The 19,972-nt window shown below is 47.1% G+C and overlaps 8 protein-coding genes across 8 annotated transcripts; 5 read left to right on the top strand and 3 right to left on the bottom strand.

Moving 5' to 3' along the window:
• Positions 1 to 258: 258 nt before the first annotated feature.
• BDV27DRAFT_156407 (uncharacterized protein) lies at positions 259 to 650 on the bottom strand (the record flags this gene model as incomplete). Its single annotated transcript, XM_032072331.1, has 2 exons — positions 259 to 494; positions 566 to 650. The coding sequence occupies 2 exons, from the start codon at positions 648 to 650 to the stop codon at positions 259 to 261; spliced, it is 321 nt and encodes a 106-aa protein (XP_031929057.1).
• A 1,063-nt stretch (positions 651 to 1,713) lies between these two features.
• On the top strand, positions 1,714 to 2,487 carry BDV27DRAFT_156406 (lysoplasmalogenase; the record flags this gene model as incomplete). Its single annotated transcript, XM_032072330.1, has 1 exon — positions 1,714 to 2,487. The coding sequence occupies one exon, from the start codon at positions 1,714 to 1,716 to the stop codon at positions 2,485 to 2,487; it is 774 nt and encodes a 257-aa protein (XP_031929056.1).
• A 1,271-nt stretch (positions 2,488 to 3,758) lies between these two features.
• On the top strand, positions 3,759 to 5,774 carry BDV27DRAFT_96836 (FAD-binding oxidoreductase). The gene is made up of 3 exons (XM_032078079.1): positions 3,759 to 4,066; positions 4,130 to 4,615; positions 4,693 to 5,774. The coding sequence occupies exons 1-3, from the start codon at positions 3,875 to 3,877 to the stop codon at positions 5,617 to 5,619; spliced, it is 1,605 nt and encodes a 534-aa protein (XP_031929055.1). The 5' UTR covers positions 3,759 to 3,874; the 3' UTR covers positions 5,620 to 5,774.
• Positions 5,775 to 6,826: 1,052 nt separating this feature from the next.
• On the top strand, positions 6,827 to 8,016 carry BDV27DRAFT_171248 (uncharacterized protein; the record flags this gene model as incomplete). The annotated part of the gene is made up of 3 exons (XM_032075554.1): positions 6,827 to 7,146; positions 7,210 to 7,833; positions 7,963 to 8,016. Exons 1-3 carry the CDS (start codon positions 6,886 to 6,888, stop codon positions 8,014 to 8,016), a joined length of 939 nt encoding a protein of 312 aa, XP_031929054.1. The 5' UTR covers positions 6,827 to 6,885.
• Positions 8,017 to 8,732: 716 nt separating this feature from the next.
• BDV27DRAFT_144019 (3-methyl-2-oxobutanoate hydroxymethyltransferase) lies at positions 8,733 to 9,843 on the bottom strand (the record flags this gene model as incomplete). Its single annotated transcript, XM_032070194.1, has 2 exons — positions 8,733 to 9,371; positions 9,451 to 9,843. 2 exons carry the CDS (start codon positions 9,841 to 9,843, stop codon positions 8,733 to 8,735), a joined length of 1,032 nt encoding a protein of 343 aa, XP_031929053.1.
• Positions 9,844 to 12,019: 2,176 nt separating this feature from the next.
• BDV27DRAFT_171243 (lysine amidinotransferase) lies at positions 12,020 to 13,180 on the top strand (the record flags this gene model as incomplete). The annotated part of the gene is made up of 1 exon (XM_032075553.1): positions 12,020 to 13,180. The coding sequence occupies exon 1, from the start codon at positions 12,143 to 12,145 to the stop codon at positions 13,178 to 13,180; it is 1,038 nt and encodes a 345-aa protein (XP_031929052.1). The 5' UTR covers positions 12,020 to 12,142.
• Positions 13,181 to 15,058: 1,878 nt separating this feature from the next.
• On the bottom strand, positions 15,059 to 17,285 carry BDV27DRAFT_96826 (major facilitator superfamily domain-containing protein). The gene is made up of 4 exons (XM_032078078.1): positions 16,429 to 17,285; positions 16,120 to 16,374; positions 15,615 to 16,053; positions 15,059 to 15,533 (listed from the first exon to the last, which is right to left on the bottom strand). The coding sequence occupies exons 1-4, from the start codon at positions 16,917 to 16,919 to the stop codon at positions 15,366 to 15,368; spliced, it is 1,353 nt and encodes a 450-aa protein (XP_031929051.1). The 5' UTR covers positions 16,920 to 17,285; the 3' UTR covers positions 15,059 to 15,365.
• A 499-nt stretch (positions 17,286 to 17,784) lies between these two features.
• On the top strand, positions 17,785 to 19,958 carry BDV27DRAFT_144016 (uncharacterized protein; the record flags this gene model as incomplete). The annotated part of the gene is made up of 4 exons (XM_032070193.1): positions 17,785 to 18,157; positions 18,200 to 18,255; positions 18,292 to 19,715; positions 19,937 to 19,958. 4 exons carry the CDS (start codon positions 17,785 to 17,787, stop codon positions 19,956 to 19,958), a joined length of 1,875 nt encoding a protein of 624 aa, XP_031929050.1.
• Between the last annotated feature and the right edge of the window lie 14 nt (positions 19,959 to 19,972).

Raw genomic sequence — 19,972 nt, 5'->3', positions numbered from 1 at the left:
ACGTGACCTACAGACACAGAAAGCGTACTCATTCAGATCCACCTAGTTCCCAATCAAGGATCATAGCCACGGGTCACGACCAGGAAGACTATGAGTAATTCTGAATCAGACGCCCTACTACCAGATAACTACTTGTCCATTCTTTGAATAAGCCAGCCAGGTCGCCACCATGCAGAACCCCGATGAGAACATCACCCTACACAAACCCAGTTAGACAATCATCCATCCGCCGGGACCCAAACGCAACTTACATCTCATCTAAGGAGGACCATCATACACCCAAGGTTTCTTATGCTTGTAGCAGTTGGCACCATCGCACAAGAACCCCTTGGGGCACATATTCGCGCCTTTGCACACATTGTCTAGACAGTTGCCCTTGTGGCACCAGCCACCTTTGCAGTCCGCGTAACTCAAGCAACGAGGGTAGGCTCTGGTTTCAAACGTATCTTGCGTAGCCATTTCGGTGGCAGGGTTGTAGTCCTCGATGACTTCGTCTTCGGTTATTATGGTTAGTTTCTGTTTCTCTGTGTGTAGTATTGGGAGTGAGAGTCCTGGGGGGGGTTACCAGCTTCACGGCGGGCATTGGGGAGTATGGCTATTGAAGTTGCTAGGGTGCAAAGGGAAAGAAGAATCATGATTTGGATTCTCATTGTGTGGTATGGGGTTATGGGGTTCTTTCAGTCACGGATGTGGATGGATGACGGTCTGGAAAATATGTAGGCATACGAAGCACAGAGCAGGAGGACAGGGAGTAAAAAGATGTGAGCCACATCCCTATTATTTATACCATTTGTCTCGGTCAGTGGGTGAATAGGGACATTCTATCGCTTTCATTGAATGGAACCCCAGCTGTGTATTAACTCACTTACGGGTTCTGCGGAGGTTATGATAGGAGGAAGACAAATGGCCTGGTGAATGAACGCTCGTTCCTTTGTCTACATCATACACAGTCAGTCAGGGTTGACGTATATTTATTCCCTGACCATCACAAAGATTACTGCCAGGCTTTGTAGTTAATTATAGAAAATATTGATACGACCGGCAAATAGACAACCATAACGATCTATCCCTATCAGAACTTGCTCCTGGTTGGGTCAATGATACCATTCAGACAGGCAAAGATATTAGTTAGTATTTAACTCTAGCTTTTACACTAGTGAATAGTTTAATTCCACCAGTTAAAGGCATAGGTCAATGCGGCCACACCTTCACATATGTCTTCGATATCTTGAAAGAGCCCCACAGAGCTCGATGACAGCCGAGATTACTTTGCATGCCTGTTTATATCGGAAGCAGTGTCGTCCTCTAACCTGCAAATCATGATGCTGGATGAAATATATGGATGAGGGCATCTCCTCTTCGAAGTGTTTGTAGATCGTAACTATGTATAGCGCCTTTTGTCTTGCTTCTCACGGTGGAAATAGCATTGAGATTGCGCGTGTCAATGTTCCATCGTCAAAAACACTTCATGAAACGCGTATACTAGTCCAACAGAGTCTACCTATGACAGGGAGAAGTACGACCGAGGTATCCACGCTGATTCCGCTTGTGATCTCGGCACTACCCGATCAATTGGCTAATGGATTCCCCAGACAAGTCTCCACTGCTGATCACTCGTTTTTCCCGACTGACACATATAAGAAAAAGCCAAAAGGAACCGCTGCAGCCTACATCTCAGTCCCTTGGGTATCTGCGGAATCACGTTCAGCCAAAATGTCTACGAATCTGTCAATGCCCCCTCTGCCGGCAGTGTACCTTCTCATGGGGTCCTTCCCATTGCTGGTCATTTCGGAGTCCGTATCCCGATCCCACACTGGCACAGCCTTATTCAAAATGCTCTCTTCGGTCGCTTTCCTCAGTGGGCCACTCTTTTTAATATCAGGAGAGTGGACTTCCACTCGCTCTTTCATCTCCGCCGGCCTTCTTTTCTCCCTAGCCGGTGACTTTTTCTTAATTCCCTCGCGAAGCGAATTCCATAATGCGGACTCCCATCCCCAAGAGGAAAAGAAAATCTCCATCTCCTTCCAACTAGGCGTGGTCGCCTTCGCAGCAGCTCATATAGCCTATATCCTGGCCTTCTTCCAGGACAACGAGGTGATCTCGTGGGGAACCTTCGCAACAACATTCCTCGCAACCATGGCGGTCGCAAAATGGCTTGGCGTAATCTATCCACCGCCGCATTCCTCGGCTCGAAGTAATGTACTGGATCTCGCCCTTCCTGCGGATATGAAAGCATTGGTCCTGGTATATGCTACCATCATCAGCGTGATGTTTGCTACTGCGGCTTCGACGACCCCGGTGGATGTTTCGTCCTGCTGGCAGTACCAGCGAGTGTTTGGCGCGGCGATGTTCGTTGCTAGCGATGTTTATGTTGCGAAGGATGCGTTTAAGAAAACTCCTGGAAACCGAGGTTGGGTTCAGAGTACTTTTGGGTACGGGTTATATTTTTGGGGGCAGATGGTTATCGCGGGGTTGGTGCAGGGCTGACTGGTTTGTTGGTTGAGAGGAGTGTGCTTCGATATTTGATAACTGTTGGGGTTAGTATCGGATTCTAATAGGAGCTAGCATGCTGCCTGAATGAAGCTCATGAAATGTCTGACAATCGCTATGGAAAGACAGATAGAAGACTGGTCATGTGGATGGACTGTGCCCTAGTTTACTCCATGTTACTCACCTCAAGTAGCAAGATCCAACATGCCACACATGCTGAGAACAGCGGTAGAGTGGACATAGATTAAATGTTACCAGTTCGTCATTGAATTCACAGAATCGTTCTGTCATGCTCCTTCCCAGCCAGGATAACAACGTGAGCATCAAAAATACAAAGCATATCCTCACTCTAATAGTGCTCATTCATGGCTTGCATCGTCATATGCTCTAATTAAACAATCTCTCAGGCGTTACGTAAACCAACAGCTCAGGCCTTTTTTAAAAGTGTCTGGAAACCTGTATAAATATCTTCCGCCAGGCATCACTGCCAGATCCTCAAGGCTTTCCCATCCAACCTTTAAATCGTATCAGAAGGGCATTGTTGGCCTCTGACAAAGTTTTCGATTTTTTAAACAAAGATACTAATTCAGAAAGATTGGGGTCAAGAGAATTGTCTTGACCATGGAGCAAAACACCCCATATATTACTACTCAGCCGTTCCAGTGCGTAACAATCCGGCATCTTTCACTAAGCCCTATTAGCCTGGTTATATATTGTCAAACAGGGTGTGTGGGGTTGTAAAGCCAGTCATAGCAAGCCATGGCGCAGGGGGCCTCGCGGAATTTATTGGCATAAGCACTAATTGCCATGCATGGCTGGTTAAACCATACGAAAACTCGATGACGAAGGGGCAAGGGCCGTTAAACGAGCGTCCCCATCACAGTGACGAAGCCAAATTGGAATAGACCTGAGTAGGAACTGATTCCTTTGGTTCCACCGAGGATTAATAAAGATACCGAAAGTACTACTTCGTACAAAAGTAGCAAAATGAAAAGAAGCGGCCTATCACATTTCATTTGTTCAAGCGCACCGTCCGCAAGATAGAAAAGTAACTTGATCATTAGTGTATGCTTTATTCGCACTAGTTGAAATTATAACGCGGCATATGGGGCTAGACTGCGTTGCATTCTTCCTGCACCGCCATCCTTCAGCAACAAGAATATTCGCTGGCTCGGCAACTCCACGCAACTTGGAATATTTATAGATTAGATTTATTCTCGCTCTTGCGATATTAGTAGACCATTACTACATTAGATGATTCTCCTATGTCTCTATTGACGCCATTTCAAAGTATATAATTCTCTCTGCGTCTTTGGGTTTATCCATAGTCTTTCTTTCCCGTTAAGTCTATTCCTCATACAGTCGCGGTTGACTTGACTTGACTATGCGCAAGCTTTCTTCGATAGGTGCTTGGCTCGTTGCTAGTGGTGCTGCCCAAGTGCAAGCCGGCAGCAGTTTTGAACCGGCCAATTTCAACGTCACTGCAGCATTGAAAGGCTATGGCGTTGATACATCCAGTATACCTGCTCTAGCAAACCTGTCGCAGCGATGGACAGAATCATCTTGTCTCGCAGCCGTAGGTTTCTAGCCATAAGAACACCTGTTCCTACGTAACCCGGCGTATCTGACGTGGTAATAGTGCGGTAGCCTCGACTCCATCTTTGGCTCCGAGAAAGTCCTAGCTCCAAAAAACGCCGGCTATACCAGTTTCACGGGCGCTTTTTGGTCTGAGCAACAGGCGGAAGTTCGTCCGTCTTGCATTTTCAAGCCTGGCGTCAACACGGATGTTGCCATAGTTGTGTTGTTATCTCAGCTAACCAGGTGTCCGTTCGCGGCCAAGAGCGGCGGCCACGCCGCCTTCCGGGGTGCGTCGAGCAGCCCTGGAGGAATCACCATCTGGTTCACCGACTTGAATGACCTGAGCCTGAATGAAGACCGTTCGATTGTATCCCTTGGGCCAGGGAACCTCTGGGGCCAAGTTTACAAGGCCCTCGAACCGTACGGGTTAGCTGCTGTCGGCGGTCGGGAGAGTAGCATTGGTGTGGGTGGTTTTGTCACTGGGGGTGGCATTTCATTTCATTCCAACCTGTATGGTTGGGCTTTGGATAACGTGGAGAGTTTTGAGGTGAGATCCTCAGTTTTTTTTTTTTTTTTTTTTTTGTTGGCTCTTGCAGGTGAACAGCGCATACTTATAACTTATAGGTCGTGACAGCCAGCGGCCGTATTGTGACTGCTAACACCACTCATTTTCCCGACCTTTACTGGGCTCTCCGCGGTGGAGGAAATAACCTTGGCCTCGTTACCAAGTTCAACTTGTATACAATCCCAAGTTCGACAATGCGCGGGACTACGCGCGCCTTTGAGGGGGCCCGAGTCCCGGAGGTCGTCAGTGCTTTCGCAAATGTCGCCCGCGGCGCGACATTCGACGGCAACGCCCAGCAATACGTGGCATTCATCCGCATGCAAGGAGTAACTCTCGCATCTGCAGAGCTCTCGTATGCGCTCAACAAGACCGACCCGCTCATCTTTAAGCCATACAGAGACATTCCTGCATTGGCCGACACGACCGAGTCCAGGAGTCTCGTGCAGTACTGCGATTATATCAACAGCCTAAATCCTAACGGACACCGGGAGGTGTACTGGGCAATTGCGACGCAGCTGGATGAATCATTCGCCCGCTGGGCGGCTGAATACTTCTTTGAGGTCTTACCGCAAACCGACAACATCTCGGGTGCGAATCCCGTAATAGTTTATCAGGCACTGACGGAGCCGATGCTGGCCAACATGACCAAGTTTGGTGGTAATGCGCTGGGTTTGGATGCATCGCAAGGGCCGCTGATTCTATTCGACATGGCCTTCTGGTGGGATAACGCGGCCGATGATAATGCCGTCTACACTTTCATTCACGACTTCTACAAAGTCGTCACCGACGAAGCAAAGAAGCGTGGGATTGCCCATCAGTTTATCTATATGAACTATGGCAGTCAGTTCCAGGATGTCATTGCTGGATATGGTGCAGATAACAAAGCCCGCCTGCAGAAAGTAGCAGCAACATACGATCCTCGAGGCATCTACCAAACACTGCAGCCAGGATATTTCAAATTAAACGGAGCACCTGTCCAATACTAATCCTAACTTTGAGCGCTCGCTATCCTGTTCACTATGTGTATTATTCTATCCAAGAACAATGTAATTAGAATGGTGGACGGCGTCATAAGCATGAAGATCAATAGATATCCAAGTGCCAAGTGCAAGAAAAACAACTTTCAAGCCTTGCGTACTTATCATGTAGGCTGTGTCACCCAGAGACATAAGGAGGATAAAAGGAATCACGCAATGCACAGTTACAGCATTATGTATTCTGTTCACAATCGGAGAGGTCTTTGAGCTCACTGGTCGATAGCTTGATGTTGCAATGTCGCAGTAGTAGGTCGGTGGGCTTTTTGTAGGTATCCATTGCTCTTTACTGCTCTTTGACCACTATTGTCTTAGGGTAGGGTTTAACCCCATCTGTTCAATACAGCTGAGCTCCAAGTATAGATTCCACTTTCTCTCAGTATAGCGTTTGCCTGATCCTTCTTTTTTTAACTCCTTCCCTTTCTCTTACTTCTTTATCCAGGGTTTGCCCCCGTGATATTATCTAGTTGAAAATCTAGAGTCTTTGTGATCAAATGCTGGCAATAATATACTTATTCATGTACAATAAAGGCGTGTAATGTTGAGATTTCTATAAGCCAACACAGTCTGAGCTTTCTTAGGCGATGTAACACCACTCTGATCTGTCTCGTTGTCTGCCTTGTGCTTATCTTGGGGATTTCATACGATTATTTATACCCCTTTGCGTTTTTTACGGGAAACAAAGAAAATAGCCTTCATTTGCCTACATACCTGTGTCAACTCCATGTTACACTTATCAACCCCCACTTCTTTCTAGCCATGCGAAGCATATTCTGGATGAGTGGTAGATTTCATCATTATTCCCTCTGCTATGCTATAGATATGTGGTGGCAAAATAAACAATGTTCAAACGAGCTGGTTGCACAAGTCTACCAAATGAAGACGCCTTGCACAAAGCGGTTTTCTCTGGTCTTTTGATCCTCGAGTGAAGGTATTATTTTTAGAACAACGACTTTATTCGCTCCTAAATGCGGGCTTCTCGGGCTTTTCGCTTGCTATTCATAGGGCAGGGTAGCATTCACTACCACCAGATCTCATGCTGTTCCGGAAGATCTTACATATAAGAATACCTACTTTCCCCCTTGATGAACACCAGATTATCAGACCAATCCCACTTCATTTCCGTTTTCCTATACTTGTATCAGAGTACCCTCTACACCAGTATTGCATACATTCTCATCCCTTTACTGGTGATCACTCTACAGTACGAAGCTCGTCATGACTAAAAAGGGGAGCGAGGAGCCTACGGGCTCTGACACCAAGCAAGCTGAAGTATGGCGGTCCTACTTAACATCTGGTTTTCTCAGTTGGCCCTTTTGGCCGTACTCATTCTTCAGTCGTGGTCAAAGAACTGATGTTGGGGCATCGCAGGAAGATACCATTGCAGCCCCCGAGACTGCTCAACCTCCGACTGCCCCAGAAGTAGAGCATCGGGGGGTCAGCGAAGCGCCTAGCGCCCAGGAAGAGAAATCGCAGGTGGTAGGATGGCTTACTATTCACCTTGTTTAATGTTCATTATATTAATGAAAGTCACGGCTCAAGAAAAGAAGACGATCTGCGAGACTGAACAAAAGAAGCGTCTCTCCTACAGCGGAAACCCCCGCGACTCCGCCATCTCCACCTAAAAAGAGCAAAGTCGAAGCAGGAGAAGCTTTGAGCCCTGCGCCGCAGTCTTCTATTCCTGAGGAAGTCCCAGCCCAGTCTCAAGGAGAAGATGCCGATAAGGCCCCGTCATGCGATGAAGACCAGCCACAACATCCTGATGCTACCGGTGAGAAGAGCCCATCGCATGATAAAGACCAGATGCAGTATCCTGATCCTGCCGATTGTCCTGGGTATTACTTACGTGGGGCTACGTGGCTGCCCTACAATGATGATGAGATTCACAAGAAACTCAGCGTCATCCAGGAACGTCTGCAGGAATGGTCAGTGGAGTGGGCAACTCTGGAAAAGCAACTTTCCGACGAAGAAAAGCAAAAGATAATTGCCGGGCTGGAGGGATATTGTCTGCAAGATGACTGGAACTCGTTGGTTAAGAGATTACCGTCCAATATTTCTGAACTCCTCCCCCTCATTCTCAGCCAGGCTTTAGTGGCTAAGGACTTATTTGAGAATGTGATAGAAGATCCATTTTTCTATCTCAATGGAAATGAGGATGGTTTACAGGTGACTGGCGAGCACGGCCAAGTTTTTATCCCTTCCCATGCCGAGCTCCATAACCTATGGCAATGGTGTAAACAAGGTATGTTATATTATCTAAACCAAAGATACATTCATACGCTAACTTTAGTATAGTTGAACCTGCCGGCGAAAGAGAGAGGTGGAATTCAAGAAAGTGGCTCCAGATAACAGTGCGCTTTCTGAATGCATTTACGCCAGAAACCACGTTTGACCCATTGCTTGCGATGCGTATGAAGCGCTTGAGAGACTCTACGCTAGAACGACTGGTGTCCAATCTCCTCGATGAGTCTGCTTTGTTGCATCCATTGCTCAAAACAGTATTTAACTCGGCCAAAGATAGGCGATACCAGGAGCTTCTCCATGTCTATCAAATCGCCGCCGACCTTTGCATTGGAATGTGGGCTAATGAGATGGACTTCGAATTTGGCTCTTTTGATTCATTGGGGAATTTCCACGAGGACATTCCACACATGGAAAAGCACTGTTATGCTGAACATGAAACAGAGGAAAAGTTTGACTCTGCCGATAGTGGACGAGCTGTCATATTCATGTTGCAGCCCACTGTGACTCGATACTGTCGGTATGATGGGGAAGATGACCAGTCATTAATCCATCGGGCTGTTATTATTTTTTCCAATGACGCTGCATAGTGTTTTTTACTGTGTACCTTTTCGTTGGCTGTATATGAGTTCGCTGAAGATTCACTTCCATGTTACCCTGCATTTCTATAACTATGCTGAATAAAAGATTCATTTGACTATGGGCCTTGCACGTACAGATTTAGTTCAGACCAAGGCCATTCTACCTCTCTGAATATGTGTAGACGTTATATGTATATAGTAGCAAGTAACAACACGATTTACCAGACATAGAGCCATCCAACTCTACACACTATGTCCACTTTCTTGCTCAACTGCCTCACGCAGAAGACTCCGAAACTCCGCCAGCTCCTGCTCAGAGATTGGATAAGTATAATCCCCCGAAGGAAAAGCCCTACCTTTAACATCCTTCTTAAACTCCTCGATACCCCGAATGGACTGCCCCCAAACATCCGCATAAGTCTTCACAAACTTGGGCATAAACCTCCCCGGGGGGAAATTACCCACCATATCCTCCTGTACCAGCACCTGTCCAGAACAGCCAACCCCAGCTCCAATCCCGATCGTCGGAACACGAAGCCTCTCCGTAATCAAAGCAGCAACCTCCCCAGGAACAGCCTCAATTAGAACCATAAACGCCCCGGCTTCCTGCACAGCAAGTGCATCCCGCAATACCTTGACTGCGCCCACGACGGACTTGCCCTGGACTCTGAATCCACCAATGGAATGATGTCGTTGCGGCGTCAGTCCAATATGTGCCAGGACGGGGATCCCAGCTTGGGTGATTCGGCGGATGGCGGGTGCCATTTCCTCTCCACACTCTAGTTTCACGGCTTTCATGCCGCCTTCTTTGATCATGCGGATGGCCGATTGGAGTGCTTGTTCGGGGGATAGTTCGTAGGAGCCCATCGGGAGGTCTACTATCTGTTTGGTGATGAGAGGCATTAGAGATCTGTTTGGTGGTTGGATAAACGTGACCGGTATGAGCCAAAGTAGAACTAACAGTGAAGGCATGTTTAACAGCACGAGACACGCTTCGGCAATGAAGTAGCATATCTTCCATCGTCACTTCGGTTGTATCCTCCATCCCTAACGCGACCATGCTCAGGCTATCTCCGACGATAACCACATCCATCCCCGCGGCATCGGCTATATGTCCAGTTGGGTAATCGTGGGCTGTAAGTGCCGTGATGGGTTCGCCCTTTTTATAGAGGTTCTGGAGTGTTTTAACGGTTACATTCTTGCGGGAGTCCGATTGGGTCTTTCCCATGGGTGAGTAGGAACTGTATCGGACTAGGTAATTGTTGCGCGGAGGGAACCGTGGTAAGACACTGTAGCGAGGTCGCCACGAGGGCCTTACGCAGGTCAAGTAGGAGAATAAGGATTTTGTGGGCATTGTCTAGAGATAACGTTTAGAAGATGCTGAAACTGTGGAGAAAGTGCTGCGTCGTTAGGTTGTTAGACAAAGGGGCGGCTTGGTTGAGCAATATGGCAGAACAGTTTTCTGTCTGTTTAGCGAAAAGAAAAAGTTTGTACGTAGCAATAAGGGGTTTCTAAGAACGTTTTGTATTGACTTTCGTGGGTTTTCCCAAGTTGGCGTTCTGGTATATGCTGCGTACTCTCGAGTATCGCGAGAGATGTGGATTCAGGTGATACCCTATGTAGTAATACCCTATACCCTCCTATTTAGGTAGTTATTTGATTTGTTAGATGGTTAAATTAGAAGAGTCACCGCCGTTAATATATTAATTAATCTTATTTTAAAAAGTTTTTTTTTTTTTCTTTTTTTCTTTATGTTTCATATTGTGAGAGAGTGTGTTCATGCAGGCACACTTTCCACTAGACCAAAGGGTCACTATGATAATAGTCTTTACCGAGGTAATCAACATGGTGCAGGACCCACCGGCTAGTCAAACTGTTTTGGATACGCTTCAAAATCCACAGATCAGGTCAATCCGGGAATATCATCATGAATAACAAGGAATGTATGAGTTATCTCTTCTCGGGTTCAAAACCCTTGGATTAGATTCATTCCAAGCTATCATGGTCCTGAGCAAGATGGTTTTCGGCAGACCCCCTGAGTCGTGGCAAATTCTTCCACTGATGAAAGTCAAATATCATAGGGACAAATTTAGCTTTGGAGATATAATCGAAGCCCTACTACAGATGGCTTGACAGGTCGACAGTACGACATGAATTCGTTGATCTTCTGAAGGAACACAAGCAAAACCAGCGGCAAGGAATGTGCCTACTATAACCCCGATATCCACATCAAAACTATATGAGGCTTATTGGAATGTTCTCGTTTGGTAATCCATACACATGGCTTTGGATATCTTCTGCACAGTCATGTGCTCTGTGTCCTTGCACTAACCCCTTGGGAATTATTGTGCTACTAGACGTGAAAACGGCAAATGCTATAGCATTAGATGAAAGCCTTAGGAAGCTAAATCGACATTGGCAAATCAGATGACAGTAAAGGCACAGAAGTCAGTTGGAATGTTTATGCGGCCATGGATTGAGAATATCGTGTCAAGGCTTCAGTCGTGACCAATTGTTTCTCCACGTGGCCTAACGCCTGACGAATATCGATAGAACATAAGTAGCGCCAGCTATTAAGATTCTGGTCAAGGCAGCAATGACCCATTTGGATATCTGCATTGTTGAGGCAAAAACATGTCACCGGTTTCTACTCCATTCCTTAACAAATGACGTGCAATCGACTGTGATTCTTGTTCTGCTTCTTGCTACGTCAAATTACCATCTCAAGCATTGATGGCAATCGCATCAGGGAATCTGCCGACAAACTACCTTGATGAATCTCAACAATCATAGTAATATGATGTGACCAACGGGCAGAATCTCCTTGACCTTCTCATTGTCGCTAGCCCCATATCATGGTATCACATGCTATCCCCTGAGTCTCACCCTACAAAGAAAATTGGATGCTGCAAGTTTCTCCTAGCGCAGAGGAGAGAAGCTAAAAAGTGAGGTGTCTATGGTGATGCGGAGCCTTCGACATCCAGTTGAACGTAAGCGACTTCCTCGTTGTTACAGACTCGCGAGAAGCACGCATTGTCTGATCCGATATATTCATGAAGAATGACTGCCCAAAATACCTCAGTGGCCTCAACTGGAGATGCATTCTATAAAAAGAGTGAAATTGCACTTCTGAGAATGACATCTGCCAATGGTAGAGACTTCAGTCCACCTGGTCGTCGTTTTCCTTCGACGTATGTCCAAAGAGTAAGAGACAAACTCTTGACTGTGTCATCATCTATTGTAATTTCCTTGTGTGATTTATAAACATATGCACGACTCTGCTCTGCAAAGTACCACCACTATATGCTGTCCATTTTAATCACAAAATGCTCCGAAAATACTCTATAGGATTTAATTACAAAAGGCATTACGAAGTTGCTGCGGGGAAGGAGGTCAGCTGAAAAAAAGAACCCCACAGTTCAGCTCTGCCAACTCATCTACGTCCAGTAAGTACTGACAGTTAAAGATGAGCAAACCAGATTTACATTTCAAGTGGTTTGAAGGTGTAATCCAATTTCTAAGGTCGAGCCTTTTATTGTACGTTCCTTTCAAGCCGTGTTTTCCCGAGCTACAGGCAGTTCAAATATAAATAGATTCTCCAAAAGACCCTCATTATCTCCAAATTAATTCATACACATCTCATATTCCTCAAAATGAGTTACTCAGCTAACACCCCCTCTATCCAAGCTGACAATGAATGGTCACCCCTTAAGGCCGTGATCGTTGGCCGTGCTGGCCGTGCTTGCTTCCCGGCCGGCGCACCAGCCATGATTGAAGCCACGATGCCTTCGGAGCACGTCCACCGTTTCAAACCGAGATCAATATTCCCTGACGATATTATTGCAAAGGCTGAAGCCGAATTGGACTTCTTCGCAGCTATTCTCAAGGCAGAGGGAATCCAAGTATACCGACCAAAAGCTGGTATTGATTGGCTTGCCGAGGAAGGCTACACTGGAGCAATGCCTCGAGACGGACTGATGAGCGTTGGAAACGTACTTATTGAGGCTTGCTTTGCGTGGGATTGTCGGTCTCGCGAGATCGAACTAGCCTATGGAGAGGTATTGGAGGAGCTTGGTAAGGATGACCGGGTTACGATCGTTCGTCGACCAGCTGAGTCCTTTGCCAACACCTTGCTGGATGGCGAGCCATCCGCACCTTGGATCATCAATGAGAGCCGGCCTGCATTTGATGTCGCAGATTTCATGCGATTCGGCAAAGTCATTATTGGCCAGTACAGCCATGTCACCAACAAGGCTGGGGTCAACTATATCCAGAGCCACCTGCCCCAAGGATATCGAATCGAGATGCTCGAGGTGAATGATCCCAATGCAATGCATATCGATGCCACCATTTTACCCCTCCGTGAGGGCCTGATGGTGTATCACCCCAAGAAAGTGACGGAGGCAGCTCTTCGTGCGCACAAGGTTCTTGCAGACTGGAACCTGGTCGCCTATCCCTTCATCCCGCAAGGTCCGGGACCAGAAGACCCTCCCCTTTACATGACGAGCCCGTGGCTATCACTTAATGCGCTTGTGTTGGATGGCGAGCGGGTGGTGGTGGAGGCAAGTGACGAACAAACGGCAGCATTCTATGAGGAGTTGGGCATGCAGTGTATCCGGTGCCCTTTTAAGCATGTTAACAGCATTGGCGGCTCTTTCCACTGTGCCACAGTTGATCTAGTAAGATCCTAAATCTGGCCTTCTTTCTTTGTCGAAATAAAACAAGGAACTTTCATATACACTTACGACTGGCTATTTTGTACAAGAACCGACAACCTATACATTCATAAATGCAACTATTTCTAATATATCTTACCCTCCACATAATTACAAAGCTTCTGATTGCTTGGAGAACTCGTCCAACGTATATATATAGCCCCGTAGGTGATTCTTTAACTGTTAAGCGAGTAAATCACAACGTGAAGCACGCCACAACCTTATTCCTGCCGTCCCTCCATCTTTCTCATCTTGGTCCAAAGGTCTGCGCCCTTCACTCGCGCTCCAGCGAGATGCAAATAGGACACACTACCATAGACACCTGTCTTTTCGGTGTATGAGAATGCAAAGCATGATTGCAGATGATATAGGAGAAATTAAGATGGCTATACTGCACCTCCAAGCTATAGTTCGCCCATTCCATCAAATGTCCAAGGACAGGTGCCCCGTTATGCCACCAAGTCTCACGGTCTTTTGGCATTGAAATCCAACATCTCGGTCAGGACTCCATAAGGGGTTTTCTGTTCAACCTTGGAGGGAACGACTGCTCTCGAGTAGTGGGCTATGAATTCAAACCAAATCACGGTTCAGCAAGGTATAGCAAAGATAATGCCGGCTCTGGGTAGATCATATTGTTCAGATGGTTTATAAGCATCTTTGAGCTAATTTCCCTTTCCCCACTCTTATAAGTTGACCAAGTATGCTTAGTCTTCTGTTAATAAATGAGGGGGTAACTCATCCGAGCCGATAACCCTGTGAAAATGCTAGAAGTTCGGCTGTTGATATTCGCGACGCAAATTAAATCATAATTCATAACAAACCACCAGCAGTTCGACGACATGGGTGTGAGTGTTGGTCTTCAGCTGGAAAATCTCGGATTCATGATCATCTAAGGCGGGGTTAGAAAGTTGATCCTTGATTTATACATGGACAATCGAGTTTACCCCCCTACGGGATTTACGAAAGCCATGATCACAGCCTGATATATATATTGACTATCATTGGTCAGTCTCGTAAAAATCACGAAATGACTTGGCTCAGCGAACAGCTTGGTATTGTAAAATATCGTTTGCCTTTGTAGATCTGCAGGTCAGAGGGGTTCGAGTATCTTGAGGTTCGTATATGTTCTCATCACTGCATGTTGACCCACTGCTCCAAACTTTCTCAAGATATTGTGATTGACATTTCTCCACTATTCTTTTCAGCTCAACCAGCTCAGCAAGGCTGGAAAGTCAAGCGCTAATAAGAAATCAAGAGATGTGTGTAAAATGGCGACCATATATCCGGCAGACACCGATACATGAACAATACTAATAGTTTACGGGGTCAATTGGAGGCCAACGATGTGACCCTAGCTGTGATGAGGTTAACCCTTCACGCCCTTATCCATGCCCTCTTCCAACGAGAAGAGCTATGCCTGATTTTCAAACCCATCTTCCACTTAGATGTATATGTATACCCCCAATACATCACAGTTTCACCACTGCATACTCCCGAGTATCGCGAGAGGGGTGGATCAGTTAGACCCATTGCAGTACACGAGTCGACATCGAGAATGTATTCATATCTAAGTGGCTAGGGAAAATTATTTCGTTCTTCGCATGAATGTATAAAGCTGTGGATACAACTTCTACAATGATCTCTACTGGGATTCGCCATCACGAGGCTTGACGGCGCATGGTATAAAGCGGTGGAGTTCACCATCATGGTTCAGGATTTAGTGGCTACTCTAGCTGTGTGCACTTATAGACGAACGACAGACTAGCCTCAAAACTAATGTTCACTTAACTATATTTTCGACTCAGGAAAAGTGTCATTTTTCAGCCATCATGAGGTCCCCACCACTGGAGAAACGGACTATAATACAGAGCTATCTTTGGAAGGCCAAGCATTTCAGGAACTTTTGATGGTCCTTTGATGAAGACATATTTCAGAAACCAAGGAGCCATAATAACCTCTTAAAGGCATGCTTCAGTCTTCTAGTACCTTCAGAATCTATAGCCTTCTAGGGAAAACAAGGAGAGTCATTGCTGACCCTGCAGCGTAATGTGAGGTAGCAAGATGCCATAAAACCCTCTACGTTGTGAGACTTGAGGCATATCACCTAACCCCCCTTGCCAAGTGATGTAGCGGTCAATATAAACAGGTATATTCCATCTTATCAAAGCTTTTTGAACGGTTGTGCATCAGTTTTGAGACGAATGAACATGGCCAGCACAGATGCGCTCAAGGCCATGCCTCCTGCATAAAATATGGCAGGACGATAGGCACTAATACCACCTTCCTCTCCGCCAGACGCATTTAATATATAGCCAGCAATTGGAGCGCCCTGTGTGGCACCGTTAGCCCATGGAAAGGGGATGGATATGGGGTGTATAGCTGAAACAACAGTTGGGGAAGGGAAGCCTACCATCAGATAACCTCCAGCCCAGCTAGTCACGATCATACCCATGGCAACAGATACCCGAGCGGAACCAAATACATTTCCAACGACCGTGGGCATAGTCGAAAAGAACCCGCCATTAGCCATTCCATTAATAATGACGAAAACAATCAACGGCCCGATGGACGTCGAAACAGGCCAGAGAATAAGCATGCTGAGGGCACTGAGCAAAAGAGACATGAACAGGGTGTTTAGCGGTCCCAGCCGGTCACTACAGAATCCGCACATCAGCCTTCCCACCGCGGAGGAGAAGTTGAATGCAGCCACCATTCCTGCACCCACTCCCGAGGTCATCCCCATCGATTCTGTGTACAACGGAAGGAAAAACGGGGGGACAAAAAGCGGAAAAGTTGCGATTGCGCCGGCTGCGAACAGCAAAGCAAATCGAATGTCACGGAAGAGTCGCCTGCAAGAGAATTAGAAACGGAGTCATGCATTAGGCAAAGTCTAAAAACTTTGAGGGGGAACATGCCACTCAACAAACTCCGTGCGTTGGATTGGCACCCGTTCTTTGATAAAGCACGCTGCTGGCAGGCCCGTACCCCAGATCATGAAACCAATGATCCGGAAGGTCCACGCTATTCCCACCTTACCAAGCAAGGCATTCATGATAAAACTAATGACGGTACCCCCGAGGCCACCCCCGGCATAAACGATCCCATTAGCGATACCGCGCTTTGCTCTGAAATACTGCGCAGGGATTGCAGAGACGACCATAAAACAGATACTATCACGGTTTAGCTCGATGGTTAATACGATGAGCAGAAAATGACTTGCTTACCTGATTCCGAGGCCGAAGAGAACACCGGCAGTCGCAAACAAGCCACCCACATTCTTGGTGGCAAAGCCACTGAGAACCTCTCCCAGGCCGAGCAAGAAGATACCGAGTAGGGCCGAAATCCTAGTGCCTAATCTCCGGATGACATTCGCATTGATTATTCCCAGAAAGGAAATACATGCCGTGGCAACCGAGCCTATGAAAGCCAGAGTAGAAGACGACGATAGCCCTTCCTTAACCAAAGCCGCTTGCAGGACACCCCAGCAATAGGAGGTTCCAATGAACCACCAGGTAACTACTGCGCATGCAGAAATGACTACCCACCCGTAGCCCCCATCAGGGACCTCAGCATCAGCTGCCAGTGAGGCCTGCAATATCTCATCTGAATTCCCCGGTGGTGTCGGATCGCCAGTATGTTTAGTAAGTCTCCCTCCAACCTGATTGCGCTCCTGCAACTCGACTGCTGTAGACACTGACTGAGTGATTGTCGCCATTGCTCCGATGCCGTGAATCCTTCAGGGACTGGCTGGATTACTTTAACGGCTTAACTGACGCGTATACTGGGTGGAGAAGCCAACGAGAGGTATTGTACGATGTAAGAAGCAACAGAGGAAAAAAATCTAATTTTCTTCGCCCAGGATAGATCCGCTCATTAAGGTCTCGGTCGAGATCAACTTGCAAAGCCCGAACCACACCGGATTAGTCATAAAGTTGAACTTGAGCAAAATTGGGCGGGAAAAAAAAGCGATGATATGTCGATGGTGTCGAGTGGTATTGGCTCTTCGTTATCCTACCAAACCATCGGCGGGATGACTCAAGTCCACCTACAACATCTGAGCTAGCTGAAGGGTTTCGCCGAGAGGATCACCGTGAATGTGGAGACTCTTTCAATGACACAGGGCGCGGTCTAGTCATGGGGTCAGGCGGTCAAGACAAAAAAAACCACTCTACCGCCTGCCACTTCTAGATTACGCTGGATTAGTCATGTCGGTTCAGAAACCTGAATGGTCAATTATACTACATAGCTCTGGCAAAAAATTAGTATCATCCGTTAGATCTGCTCCATGGTCAACGCTCTACGGACCAACCAGAGTAGGCAACCGAACACCTGTGGAACCAAAAGACCCGTCAATTAAAGGGCGTGAAAAGACCACGGAATCAGTCTTATGTTGTATTAGCTGGCTGCTGTTGAGTTTTCTTTTCAAAACTTTCGTGGCTACCACCCAGCGATCCAAGAATATCGTGACATTGTTTAACCACACACTGCGTAAGTCCTGTGCTTCAATTCTGTTCAACGAGTTCTGATCGAGAAAAGGACCGGTTGTTATACGTAGTATCTTCCAGCCTCTCCATGCTCGGATGGAGCACGCTCACAGCGATGCTCCCAAATACTGCGAAGACGTTTTATCGCTCCCACCTCTAAGCTCGGACGATGTCCTGGCTAGTGATACAGATTACAGACTGTTTCAAGAAGACATAGTCGCGCATTCTGAGCGGCCTTCAAGTCATGCCTCATTCGACGAGCTACAGCCTGAGGCGTCATCTCATAGATCAAGTATACAAGCACAGCTACCGATGGGGCTGTTTGGGTCTTATGGGGATTTAAATCATCGCTACCAAGACCTCTTGAGTGGGGATTTCCTTGACTTGCCGACGTTCGATTATTCTGGGCTCTCTGAAAGAATAGGTTCAGATGTAATATCTGAAAGATATCCACACATAAGCTCGTCATGTGAGAGCCTTCAACAAGAGCCTACCGTCAGTACGAACATAGTGTACAGCAGCAGAAGACGGACTAGGAGAAAGAACCGACGATTTTCCACTACTGCAGTGAGTATATTGCTATCATGGCTCGACCAACACCAGGACTATCCGTATCCTACCGAGCAAGAAAAGGAGCAGCTGGGGCATGGGACGGGTTTAGATGTAACTCAGATATCGAACTGGTTCACCAATGCACGTCGCCGCAGAATAGCCGGTAGTGAACCTACAACACAGGCACACCTCGCCGACAATTATCTGCTATCACCTCTTGAGCGCTGGCAGAACTCGCCCCCGGAAAGCGAACCTGCTGCGACATCCGACATCCTGCGAGCCTTGGAAGATATTCCATATACTTCCGATGCCGGCGTCACATATCCGGCTCATAGGGATGCTGTGTCGAGCAACAGCTCAAGCGCTTCGTTCGTTGTAGGGGCTCCTTCGATCAGCAGCTACGAACACAGTCAGTCTTCTGGCTCTGACATCTCGTTCAATCGGTCGAATCGAACTTCGCAAAGACCACCCACCCCTAGTATTAATACAAGACCCCGTCGTCGACGCCGGAAGCCTACACACCCGAACGAGGCCTGGAACAAACGGAAGTCGAAGGGTCAACGACCGTATCAATGCACGTTCTGTTCCGATACCTTCAATACTAAGTACGACTGGCAGCGACATGAGAAGGCGCTACACTTACCGGTGGATCGATGGATTTGCGCACCTCAAGGCGGGCTCATCGAAGTGGATGGTACCCACATCTGTGTATTTTGCCAGGCCCCAGACGTGGACTTCAATCATCTCGAAATTCATGGCTACCTCGCCTGTCGAGAGAAATCATCAGAGCAACGAACATTTACTCGAAAGGATCATCTTCGACAGCACCTTAGGCTGACCCACAATGTCGACTATCATCCTTCGATGGAACAGTGGCGAGACTCTCTAACGGTCATTAAGTCTCGTTGTGGATTCTGCGAAGCAAGATTTGAGACATGGCCGGAAAGGGTAGATCATGTCGCAGACCACTTCAAGAAGGGTGCGGATATGATCCAATGGAAGGGTTGCTGGGGGTTCGAGCCTCATGTTACCAAATTAGTGGAAAATGCCATGCCTCCCTACCTTGTAGGGCATGAGCGGCAAACGATGGACCCATGGAAAACAACCGATGCTCTTGCTACGGGGGCCAACGAAGTCCTGCCTTTCATCAATGATGTTCCCAATGCCCTAAGCCGCTATGTTAATCTCAGACGCGATCTTATCGTTTATATACGTGAGCAGGCCGCCGTGGGTAATGATGTTACTGACGAGATGGTTCAAGACAAAGCTCGTGAGATAGCATACGGAAGCAATGACCCTTTTGATCAGACATATGCCGATAATCCTAAATGGATTGCAAGCTTGAGACAGGAAGCGGGACTAATGTCGCTACCCGCATCGAACTGTCTCTTTCCATATTGCGACGATCCACCCCCTCAGGGTCCAGCTGCGAGAAATGATGTGTCACAGCCACCACTTTCTGAATTTGGCCTAATGTGGGATAGCCTTTTATGGCCTGAAGACACATCGCTAGCTAAGTGATAAAAGAGTGTCATGTTCCATGTACTGTGACAGTACAAATAGATGTCCGGATGGACGTATGAACTTATGTGCGTGCAAAATCTGGACGCCTGGAAGAAGCAGAATTGCTTTTGAGTGCTGATGAGATAAATTAGCATCCCAATATGTCTGATACAAAGGTATAAGTTAAGCCAAGTTTCAAGGACCTGTGGAATTGACGCCAAAAAATGAC

This window comes from Aspergillus caelatus (genome assembly GCF_009193585.1).
Source record: "Aspergillus caelatus strain CBS 763.97 unplaced genomic scaffold BDV27scaffold_59, whole genome shotgun sequence".
Classification (NCBI taxonomy): domain Eukaryota; kingdom Fungi; phylum Ascomycota; class Eurotiomycetes; order Eurotiales; family Aspergillaceae; genus Aspergillus; species Aspergillus caelatus.
Note: the sequence above shows the minus strand (reverse complement) of the source record. Positions and strands in the feature narration are given on the sequence as shown.